A 12,001-nucleotide genomic window follows, 5' to 3' on the forward strand; every position below is an offset into this window, starting at 1 on the left:
AACTTCCATTTCCAACTCATTTCTTTTCATCTTTTTGTTCAACTTGGGGAACTTTCTCTGACAGCAGGTTTTTCAGGAAACTTCCTTGGGTTAGTGTGTGTTGGGGCGGGGGTGGTCCATGTGCAACTCAGACCTCCCCCCATCCCCTACCAGCCCCCCACCCACCAGGACTCCCAGGAAAGGAGGAAATGAAACCTGACCTTGGCAGGAACGTGGCCCCGGGACAAGGTTAGATTTGTGGTGCAACAGAAAAACCAGTTTTGCAGTGTTTCCCCTCTCCCACCCCTCCCCGGCTCCTCTCCTATCTCCTCATCTTGTGGGCTGGCAGGTTTGAATGATTGGCCAAACTTCTAGAAACCACAGGCTGATTTATCCCAGCGTGTCTGGGGAGTCACTGGAAACCAGGTGTTTTATTTCCAGGGACTTAACAAATCACTAAGGAGTCAGGCTTCCTGCGGCCTCAGTGGCTGATTTAACCCACTCCCCGCTCTTCAGCCCCATCACAGGCAGACCACCTCCTTCCACCCCTCTCGTTTTGAAGGTAGTTTTCTGTTCAGTTATGACTCCTTGGTTTGGAAGCAGTGATTGAATGAATTAAAAGTGGTGAAGGTTTTCGGACAGTAAATTTGCAGGCAGATGAGAAGGAAAAAGGAACCAAGGACTGAGTTGTCCAGCCTTCTGCTGCCCTTAGAACAAGGTCCAGCCCCTTCCTCTGGCCCACAGGCCCTGTAAGACCCGGCTGGGGCCATACCAGCCCCTGCACACCGGCTGCACCAGCAGCCGTTTCTCTGTGTCTTGGACACACCTGGCCGCCCCTGCCCCGGCCTCTGCACATGCCGTTCCCTCTGCCTAGAATTCTCTCTGCTCCCATTTCACATGGTTGTGTTTTCTGTCCTTCAGATCCCGGCTAAGATGCCCTTGTCAGACCTTTCCTGCTGCCCTCGATGAAGCCTCTGGGTCACTGCACCAGACTCACTGTATTATTGTAGCTTTGTCTTCATGGCGCTTTCTCAAATCCGAAATGCTCTTGTTTGCTTGTATTCATGGTCCTTATCATTAGACTAATTGGATATGAACTCCACCAGGGAGAGGATGCTGGCACACAGGAAACACTCAACGTATTTGATGAATGAGTGAATATGTGATTGAATGAATGAGTGGTGCAGGCTGAGAACCTGACCTGGACGCAGTCTCCTGAAGTGAGGTGTGTTTCTGTTCTCCAGCTCTGTTCCTTCTTTCACTGTTTTAGTACATCTGTTCAATATCAGAGCTGGTCCGGCAGCATCTTGTGTACCTGTGACCTCCAGCTGTTTCTCTGCGGCCCTGTCCCACCCGCACGTATAACCACTGTGGAAAGCACCCCTCTGTCCCCGGTCTGCCCAGCTATCCAGTACAGGCCCTGCTGTCTGTGACAAAAGATGGCTGTCCAACACGGGTGATGCTACCGCCACCCCGACTATCATGAAAGTGGGGGGAGGAGAGACGCTGACCCCGAAGAGAGTAGCCAGGATGGACGGAGCTCGCGGAGCACCCCCAGGCATAAGAGAGCATTGAATGAACCCCCCGTAGGATCACTTGGCTGGCAGGACTTGTGGGTTGGGAAGATGTCGGAATAGGCACCACATATTTGAAGAGCTTCTGAAGTCAAATTCTGTTGTCGGAAACAGGCCCGGAGAACGGGTGGTGGGTACACGGCTGCGGCTTCTAACAGAGCTCAGAAGAGCCGCCCCGTCCGGCCAGGGCGGGTGTTTTTACTCCATGTTCATGAAACACGTCTCGGGTGTCTGTCTACTGTGCCCTTATTTGGGGGGTAGGGTGTTGCATCTTTCCTTGAGGGAGATGCAGAGTGAACACCCACAGGAGTGCAGGACAGACCAGAGATGGGTCCCAAAGAAAAGATCTCCTTGACGTGAGTGGACCAGGGAAAGGCAGTGTCAGGGAGGGGCTGACACGGGGGGATAGGCCATGACCCCCCCAGCAGAGAGGGACTGTTGGGTTGAAGGCACAACATGGGCAAGGGCCAAGGGTGCAGGGGAGCAGGGCATGGGGAAGAACCAGAGGCCAGGGGAGGCCAGAGGCTGGGCTGAGTCGAGATGACCGCGTACTGATGGCGAGGTAACAGCTGGATACCAGCTGGGGGTAACCCAGGCTGGATGATGCCTGTGCTTTATTCCTTGGGGTGGGCCAGGGGATGGTGTAAGTGTTTTAGGGGACGGGAAGGGGACCCAGGTGTGTCCTCCTCCTTGGGGACCCACCAGGTGTGTTGATGCACCTTGTCACCTCCCAGCCTCCGAGCCACACAGCCGACAGTCAGTGCCCACCCCGCCACCCACCGCCCCACCCTTAGCCTTAGCAAGAGGGTGGGCGGCCTGTGAGGCAGCCCTGGGCTTTCTCTTCCATCCTACTATGCTGGGTGGGGGTCAGATGGCCCCAGGTCTGTGCTGTGGCCCAGAGGGGCGGTTCCCAGGCCACATGCACATCCACGCTGACCTTCAGAGCCCCCCGGGGTCCTGGGTTTGGCCTGCTGCTGTGGCTCATCCCAGATTTTGCTTTTTCCCAAAATGAAGATAGTCCTCATTGGCTTTTCTATTTGTGAAGACGGCAGATGCTCTTTTTGCATTGCGATTTGCCAGTCCTGAGAAACAGCAGCAGAAGCCCCCACCCCCGCTCCAGGCCCGTCTTCCAAAGCAGCCTGTGTTAGCGATCTGCAGTGTAGACAGCGCGGGTCTTCCTCCATTCCCTGGGTTTGCCCTGCACTGTCTGTGGTCAGCTTCTCCCCCGGGAGCACATGAGCAGGCGGCTCTGGGTCTGTGCGGAGCTGCGGTCCCCAGCGGGGTGGGTGCTCTGGTCCTCCGTCTCCAGGACGGTGGTGGCGCCTGGTCTCGCCGTTACCAACACTGCTCCGAGGCAGGTCCCGGCCCCGTGACTCTGCAGGCTTGTCCCCTCCATTTCATGACAACATTCTGCCAGCTGCAGGTGCCCTCCAGAGAAGGAGGAGCCAGCGTTGGCCATGGCAGCAGGGTCACGTTGAGGCGAGCAAGGCCTGAGAGTGACGGGGGAAGATTTAAAAGCCCACCGGTGTCCGTCTCTGTCTCTGCAGCGACTGGACTGAATGGCCCCTGTGGGTGGCTGTGCACTCTCCTCGCCTCTCTGAGCCTTGGGTTGCCTTGTCAGGGGTTTAGTTTTGTTTTGTGAGGGTGAGAGGGCTTCCGCAGGGGGTTCAGGGGTAAAGAACCCAGCTGCCAATGCAGGAGATGCGAGTTCGATCCCTGGATCAAGATCCTCTGGAGAAGGAAATGGCAACCCACTCCAATATTCTGGGAAATCCCATGGACACAGGAGACTGGTGGGCTACAGTCCAGGGGATCGCAAAAGAGCTGGACACGACTGAGCGGCTGAACACGCAGCATGCGTGAGGGTGAGACATGACAGAGTGTGTTCTTCTGTTTTAAAAGCATCAGTGCTGCTTTTGACACACTTTGTGGGTCTGGGGAAGAGTTTTCTGAGTGTGGTTGAAAATCCAGGTGGAAAACAAGGCTGCATGTTTGTTCCAGGACTTTGTGACTACGCTGAGTGGAGGAAAGGGTTTGGCTCACACGCTAGGACTGTGGCGATTTGGGTGATGGCCATCTCATGTGTGTGTGTGTGTGTGTACACGGGTGTGGAGGGTGGCAGACAGAACCCTGAGGAACCCAGCTCAGTAAGAACTGGAAGTGTTTTCATCTAGCAACACTCTTTCAATGTAAGAGATTATTCTTGACTCTGGGGGATACACCGTGAGGGAGCGTCTAGGAGTCTGTCCTTCTGCCTGCGGGGGAAGGAGGGAAGGAAGGAGAGTTGGCTGGAACTGCAGGAGGAACCGGGCTGTGGGCAGGGTGGCCTCTCCTGAAGGGAGCAATCGGAACTGGTCCTGGGGCCGCCAGGAATGAAGCTGTTGGGGTGGGTGACCAGTAGTCACGGGTGGTGGCAGTGGGAGTCCAGGAGCGGGAGGGAAGGATGCTGTGGGCTCTCGGGGGAGTTTCTCTGAAAAAGAGAAAGTTGCTGTAGAATACAAGTCTAGGCAGGTGGTGGTTTTAGGGGTAAGGTTGGAGGTGAAATCAACGCTGAGAACCTGGAGAACCGAATGGAAATAAGGGGAGTGTTGAGATCAAGAACAGTTGGGGCTGGACAGATTGGGATGAAGGGGTTCTGTGAAATGGGAGCAAAGCCACCTCCCCCAGAAGAGGATGCAGCTATCTACCAGCTGTGCACTTAGGAAGGTTCCCGGGCTCTTCCTGCCAGGTGGTCCCGAAGCCCCTGGGGCGCTGATACAGGGAGGAGCAGGGTTGCCGTGGTGACTGTCCTTCTGGTGTTTGAACATCTCCGGGATGGAAGCTCGGCTGGAATGAGATAACAGCAGGGTGACGCTTTGTCATATTCTCATAAGAAGTGAAGCAAAGTGAAGTCGCTCAGTCGTGTCCGACTCTTTGCGACCCCATGGACTGTAGCCCACCAGGCTCCTCCATCCTTGGAATTTTCCAGTCAAGAGTACTGGAGTGGATTGCCATTTCCTTCTCCAGGGGATCTTCCTGACCCAGGGATCGAACCCGGGTCTCCTGCATTGCAGGCAGACGCTTTACTGTCCGAGCCACAGGGAAACACCATTCTCATAAGAATGTCTTTTCAAATGGGGACTGGCACCCTGGCCCGAGGGCCCCTGCTTTTGTAAAGGAAGCTTTCCTGGAACACAGCCCTGTCCACTCGCTCAAGTGGTGACTGTGCTAGTCTTACACCCCACCGCAGTCAGGTCGCCAAGGCAGAGACCCCTTGCCTGCAGAGCCAAAAAATAGATCCTGGCTCACCCTACAGAGCAAGCTTGGCCTCCCTGACCTAAGTCACGGGTCACTCCAGCTACTGAGAGTCGAGCTGGGACCAGCGTGCTTTGTTTCACTGGGTGTTTTCTGTTTTCTGCTATTACCTGTGTTAACTTGTGTGTGCAGAAATTAAAGAGGTGCTGCAGGGAAAATGTTCCAGAACCAGACCCCTGCAGCTGAGAAATTTTTTATTTCTGAGATTTGGTGGGCACCCAAAACTCATCCTTCAGAAAAAAAAAAAAAAATGCGTGAACTACCCCTTGGTGTTGGTGTGGGCAGCACCTGGTCCCAGCTGTGGCCGCTCCGGGACCAGAGAGAGGGGCTGAGTTTCTCAGGACCTTTGTCCCTGTCCCCTGTACCCTGAGGAGAGAGCAGCTTTGATCACCCCCACCAGGGATCCCCGAAGCAGAAGCAGGTGACTCTGAAGTGTTCTGTTCCCTGGAAAACAGGACACTTGCAGAGCCAGGCAGCTGAGCACACACGTACTGCTGGGATGCTCTGAGGAAGCCTGGGAGGGACCGTTGTCACTGGGGGTCGGCCAGATCCTTCAAGGACCCTCCCTCCCCTGTGCATCTGGACTCAAACCATAGCACGCCAAGAGTTTGTTTTTTTGTTTTTTTGTTTTTATTCAAATATAGTTGATTTACAGTGTTGTGTTGATTTCTGCTGCACAGTAAAGTGATTCAGTTATACATATAATAGAGACATTCTTTTCATATTTATTATGGTTTATCACAGGATATAGATTATAGTTCCCTGAGCTATACAGTAGGACCTTTTTTTTTATTATTATTATTCAAGCAAAAGAATTTAAATTCTGAATTCTACCAATGTGTCACACATCTCCCCCAAACCACGAACATGCTGTACATGTTCTAGTACAAATCTAGTAAGCATTTAATTTTTTTTCAAACAATGTCACTTGAAGATATCCAAGTTCAAAGAGAGCAGTTTCTGAAATGTCTAAATCATTGTGCTGAAGTCTCATGTGCAGGTCCTGAAGTCACGTGGTACCCACAGAGCTGGCAAGGCCATTGGCCTGAGTGCCGGGAAAACTACCTACCTCCCCTCAGTCCCCTCGAGCTGTGGGACCCTGGACAGGCCACCCAGCATCTACAGGGTCTGTAAAACAGACACCATGCTGCACTCCTGTCCCCTCGAGCTATGGGACCCTGGACAAGTCACCCAGTGTCTCTGGGGTCTACAAATCAGACACCACGCAGCCCGCACAGTGGGTGGGAGCCGGGGACAGGCTGTCTGCAGGCCAGACCAGCTCCAAAACTGGATCCCTGTCCTCTTAATTTTATCTGCAAACTGGGGTGAGCTTGGCTTCTCTCCATGGGGCTTCTGGGGAGTAGATGAGCCCCATGCCTGGCTCACCGGAAGGACTCAGTGATGGCAGTTTATTTATAAAGACAAAAACCAGAAAAAGAACACATGGTCCTCCCTTCTGGTTTCCCACCTTAAAGCCAATTGCTAACCCCTTGGACCTTGGACGGCTTCAGAATGAGCTTATGCTTTAAAGGTAAAGATTGAGATGCCCATGCATTCAAGGAGCGCCCCCTGCCCAAAGTCATCGTCCCTACATTTTGTTAAGTTCCCCCAAATAAACGTAAAGCTTCGACAAGAATACTCAGTCTAAAATAGCTGTGTTCTTTCAAATAGCAGACCAGCAGACTGACCCTGCTCAGATGCCAGGCTGCCCACAGCTTCACAAAATGTTTGAAGCGAACAGTGTGTTTGGCTCAGCTGGGGAGGGGCTGGCTGGTAGGTGTGTTGATGTTTTTAGCACTTTTTCTGCGGAGCCTTGAAGTGACAGCCTCAGGTGCTTGGACAGAGTGTAGAGGGACAGAAAGGAGGTGGGCCTGGTCTCAGCATCCTTCCCATGGTATCCTCGATGTCTGAGGGCCCCAGGGCACCTCAGACCCCACTGCTGGGGCCCCGGAGGCTCTCCTCTGCAGCTGTTAGGCTGTAATCCAGGGATGTGCTGGGTGGATGAGGTTGGGGTGAGCCTTGGTTCTGTGGCCCGGGTGGGTCTGGTCCTCACTGAGTCTTCTCCTCCTGCCGGGGCTCCATCCTGGCTGCCCACAGTCACACACTCTGTGTTGGCTCCACAGGACCTGCAGCCCAACACCCAGCAGATGTCCGTGTGGCTTGGGGTCACGTCTGTGGACAGTAGGCCTGTGGGTTTGTGCTACTGTTGTAGATTCATTTCTTTAAGCCAGAAATGTTAGTGTGACCCCCACCTCCAGCCTGGGCTGCACAGAACCCCAGGGCGGTGAACCCTGTGTTGAAAGCCTGCCCGATGGACCAGCCGCTCACCTGGATGGGGGATGACGTCCAAGGTGGGGCCACGTGCTGTTCGGGTCACAGGGGGACGTGGGCTGGGAATCTGCCCATTGCCTCCTTCCCAGCTGACAGCGCTTCTCTCCTCCTGACCCCCCATCCATCCACAGTTAGCAAGCCCTGTGCAGAGACATGTTGGAAATCTCTCACGGTTTTGAAAAGGGTGGGGTCCCATCGATTCTGGAGACTCTTGATGGTTTGGCCTCTCTCAGCCTCCCTGCATCCTGGCCCTTCGCAAGTCTCCAGAACCACAGGGTCCCGGATCTCGGTCTGCACTCCAGGTCCCAATCTGAGACCCCGCTCGCGTCTCTTCTGTGATTCGGGGCTCCCCACCCACTGACGGCAGCTTGTCCTGCTCTGCGCCCAGACCATCCTGCACTGGCCGTCTGGGTCAAGGGCATCACTTCTCCAGTTTCCCCAGTGGCGGTGGGAACGCATGAACAGCCGTCATCTCACCCAGCCCGCCCATCCGTGTCCTGGGGCTGCCGAGTGGAAGGACCGTAGACTGGGAGGCTCCAAGCAGTTGAGGTTTATCCTGCCTCGGTTCTGGGGCTGTCGCAGGGTTGGCCTCTCTGGGGGCTCTGTGGGGTCTGTTCATGCCTCTCTCCCAGCTTCTGGGGGCTCCGGTGATGCAGCTGCATCACCCTGTCCCTACTGCCACCTTTCTGTGGACGTCTTCCCTCTGTCTCTGTGAGTCTGTTTCTCTCCACGTAAGGACACCAGTCGTTGGATGAGGGACGCACACCCTAGTCCACCAGGGCCAAAGGGTAGCTGGTTCCATCCGCAAAGACCCTGCTGTGATTTATAGTCACACCGGGAGGTTCCAGGAGGGCGAGCATGTGTGGGCGGGGGGCCCAGTACCTCCTGCGATGGTGGGTTCCAGCAGTGCGGGTGCTCAGGCCACGCAGCATCTGGGATGTCAGCACGTGGTCTCTGCCGGGCCGGCTTCCGGTGAACCCAGAGCCTACCCTCGGCCCCGCCTCATCCCCGCCCCTTCCTCCTCAGGCCTTACTGAAGATGGACTGCCAGAGCCTGGTGGTCAGACTCATCCAAGACTTCGTGCTCCTGACCACGGCAGTCGAGGTGGCGCAGCGCTGGCGGGAGCTGGCGGAGAAGCTCGCCAAGGTGTCCAAGCAGCAGATGGATGCGTACGAGTCCCCCCACCGGGACAGGAACGGGGTGGTAGACAGTGAGGTGAGCCCGGCCCCCCTTCCCTCTGCCTGTCAAGTGCGGTGGTGACGGCATCTACATTAGAGCACTTTAGGAGAACAGATGATGAAGCGTGAAGGCACGTGCTCAGCGCAGCGGAGCCTCACGATGAGAGGGAGCATGTCCGTCCTTCTCGGGATCCTTAGTTGGGAGCCAGGCCCTGGGTCGTGGCGAGGTTGCTCTGCCGTCAGGAGGGACATTGGAACAGCATCCTCGGAACTGCCGGTCCCTCGCTGATCCTGATCTTAAATTACCTTCAGCCCGACTGGAGGACGCGGGATGATGGGGCTCCGCCCCACACAGGGTAGGGTGGACAGATCCTGGTATGCTGTCGGCTTCAGCCAAGGCTGGTTGGGTCCCTTGCTCAGAGAGTCTGTTTTCTCACTTGTTTTGTGGAGGTCACTTTAAGCTTCTGGAAAGATGGAAAGGCTCTCGAGACCTAGGAAGCAGGAAGTCCCCAGGATAAGGGCATCCTTTACTGATGTGGCCAGTTTCTAAACAAATGGAAAGTACTGCGGGGGTTGGAAGGAAAGAGGCCCCTTCTTTTGGCTCGGCCACTACACAGTACTGATAGCTTACAGTGAACGGTGTTGGATTCATGATCTCTGAAGAAGATTTAGCTTCGGGACCAGGGGGCTTGATCACTCAAGAGCTTTTGTGTAGTAGAGTTTTATTAAAGTGAAAGATGACAGAGAAAGCTTCTGACATAGACTTCAGAAGGGGGATGGAAAGTGCCCCCTCACTAGTCTTATAAAGGCCGTATATACTTTTACCAGACCCACTCCCAAATTAAGATGAGAACTGACAACAGAAAGGTCTTAACCAGACCCACTCCCACAATAAATGTCTTAAGATAACAAGATTAGTCAGAGGGTTCTTGTTAGGGAGAAGCATGAACTTGAGCAAGATACTTTGTTATATTGACTAAGACAAAGCAACGTAGGAAAAATCATGTGTCCTTTTCTCCTTGAGAGCCCCAGACCCCTCTCTCCTTCTCGGGGACCCTGGACTTCTTATCAACTTACCTAGTAATTGACTCTCTCAGTCCTGCCCCGCTGCTCTCCTGCAAAGTGCCTTCTTCCCTCTGAGATGTGCTAGCCCAGGACGGGGTCAACTCTGCTTCGGGGTTTGTGATGCTGGTGCTAGGAGAGGTTAACTCGGACCAGCTCTCTCAGCATCTCCTAATATTTGCCCTCTCTTTTGGTTTTGGACGACTGCACCATCCAGGCCATGTGGAAGCCCGCCTACGACTTTCTCCTCACCTGGAGCCACCAGATCGGGGACAGCTACCGGGACGTCATCCAGGAACTGCACATCGGCCTGGACAAGATGAAGAACCCCATCACCAAGCGCTGGAAGCACCTCACGGGGACCCTGATCCTGGTGAACTCCCTGGACATCCTGCGAGCCGCCGCCTTCAGCCCCGTGGACCACGATGACTTCGTGATTTGAACGGGTCCCCCACCTCCTGCTGCTCCGGGGCGTGTGCCCTCTGTCTGCCCCCGATGCCCAGGCGGGCACATGGCACTGGGGAGGGAGGGAGGGTTAGCTGCTCAGACAGACCCAGGGGCCCTCCCCACTGGACCCTCACCCAGGACTAAGCACACGTGTGATGTTCCACCTGCCTTCTCCATCATGGGGGAGGCCTGAAGGGAATTTCTACTGCAGGTAGTTGCCAATCAAATAGCTTTCTATTTGTTAAGTATAAATTTAAATTTAAAATCAGTTTTTTTTTGTTTTTTTTTTTTAAGTATGGGGGTAGGGCATACCAGAAAGGTGGTTATCTAATTTTTTACTGGACCCTAAATTAAAAGAAGAAAACACTTCTTAGGGTCGGATACTGTTGAGGTTTTTATGTTCTATAAAGACCTTTTTAAATTATGTGACAGATGTATATATGTATTTAAGGGTTGTGGGAGCATTTCTGGTTGTCAGACACACTTTGCATTTCAACACGGAGCATGGGAAGACACTTGTTCAAGTGCTGGACCTTTTTGGCTCTGTACTTGTGAAAAAGAAATCAAATAGGAAATGTGGTGTCTCACTAAATGAGTCTAGTTGGTGCCTGCCCATTCTTTCCGAGGCTGTCTGGTCCTACGCTTCCCTCCTGTTTTTCTTACCTTCCGTACCTTGGCCTCGTGTTGCAGGAAGGATCAGCCACGACACAGGGGAGGTCTGTCTGAGCCCCTGCCTGTGTGCCCTTCGTCCTGCAGAAGAGCTACGCCACCCAGAGCCAAGTGGCCCCCGCAGCTCTGAGAGGTCGCACCCAGCTTCTCCCGGGGGCAGGGAAGGCTTGCTGCAGAGCTTACAGCCTCTCTTCTGGGCACAGAGAACACATCACCACAAGCACACCCTATGCTGATGATGTCCAGAGATGCCTGCTGGCATTTGCCAAACTCCACTTCACCTGAAATGGAGCCCTTCTCCCCTCCTCGTCTGTCCATCTCTCCTTGGAAATAAATAGCATAGGGAAATCTTTAAAGACAGAAAGCAGCATGAAGGTTATCTGAGCAGGATGACCATTGTCTGAAAATGCTCTCACGTAAAATCTGAGACTTGGCTGACGGTTGCCTTGATGACTTGATGGCTGGAGATCACCTTGCTGGGCTGAATTCTACAGTCACGTGTGGTTGCATCATATCGGAAGAAAGTGAGGGATGGGCATGAAGAAACATCTGGAGGATCAATAGAGTCGATGCCCGGGAAGGTGCCAGGACACGCGCCGTGCTTACGTGAGCGATGCACCATCTGGGATTCCGGAATCTCATTCTCTAAATCTGCTTGCTGGAAGCGCGTCAATTACTTAATATAATCCATTTAAATCCCTTATTGGTCTAAAACATTCTACAGCTATTGAGTCCGATTCGGAAGACCCACAGCTAGAAAACAGCAACAAAAAGAACACTACAGACTTTATGCTGCAAAAACCGAGACACCCCATGACTCCCCCTCCCCATCATCCCACGGAATCATCTTACATTCTGCACTCCACTCTCCGCCTTCAGTCTTCCCAGAGAGCATCTCTCACGTTTCCCCAAAGAAGAAACAAAACCAGTCGCACCTTAAATACGGAGATTTTTTTCCTCAGGGGCTTTAAATAGTTTCCTATGCAACGTGTCTTGTAGCACAAATTCAATTGTACGAAAGTTGCAGTAAATTTTCTTTGGATATTTTAACCTAATTGTGTGTGTGTGTGTGTTTTTTTTTCTGTACCCAACCAGACTTTAAGCACAAAGCCTAGTGTATCTATGCACGGAACAATGTCCCGTTTCCCCCCTCCGCCCCCCCACCATGGTCAAGGTGACATGATATAGATGACAGGGGGACATTTGGGTTAGTGGGGATCTTGTTTTCTTGCTGCTGATTTAATTGCTCTTGTGATATAGGAATCTCAGTCATTACTGATTAACGGGAATCAGTGTGGCCCAGAGCACCCCCACCTGGAATTGGCCAGTCCCACACCCACCGTACACGGCTGAGTGTGGACATCAGGTAGAGCTAGAGAGCCTCCCAGAGGCCTTGCCCTCACCTCGCCCTCGGAATACCACGTAGCTCAGGGAGCGAAAGGAGAAGGCCATGGCACCCCACTCCGT

General features: G+C 53.6%; 1 protein-coding gene across 3 annotated transcripts in view; it reads left to right on the plus strand.

The window, feature by feature from the left end:
- Positions 1 to 11,589, plus strand: part of SH3BP4 (SH3 domain binding protein 4) — a 95,465-nt gene extending 83,876 nt beyond the window's left edge. For all 3 annotated transcript variants that reach the window (XM_043876140.1, XM_043876141.1, XM_043876142.1), the window contains 2 exons: positions 8,205 to 8,393; positions 9,636 to 11,589. In XM_043876140.1, coding sequence (XP_043732075.1) covers positions 8,205 to 8,393; positions 9,636 to 9,860 — 414 coding nt within the window. In that variant the 3' untranslated portion in view covers positions 9,861 to 11,589. The remainder of the gene's footprint in view (positions 1 to 8,204; positions 8,394 to 9,635) is intronic.
- Positions 11,590 to 12,001: the final 412 nt, after the last annotated feature.

This window comes from Cervus elaphus, chromosome 20 (assembly GCF_910594005.1).
Source record: "Cervus elaphus chromosome 20, mCerEla1.1, whole genome shotgun sequence".
NCBI classification, from domain to species: Eukaryota; Metazoa; Chordata; class Mammalia; order Artiodactyla; family Cervidae; genus Cervus; species Cervus elaphus.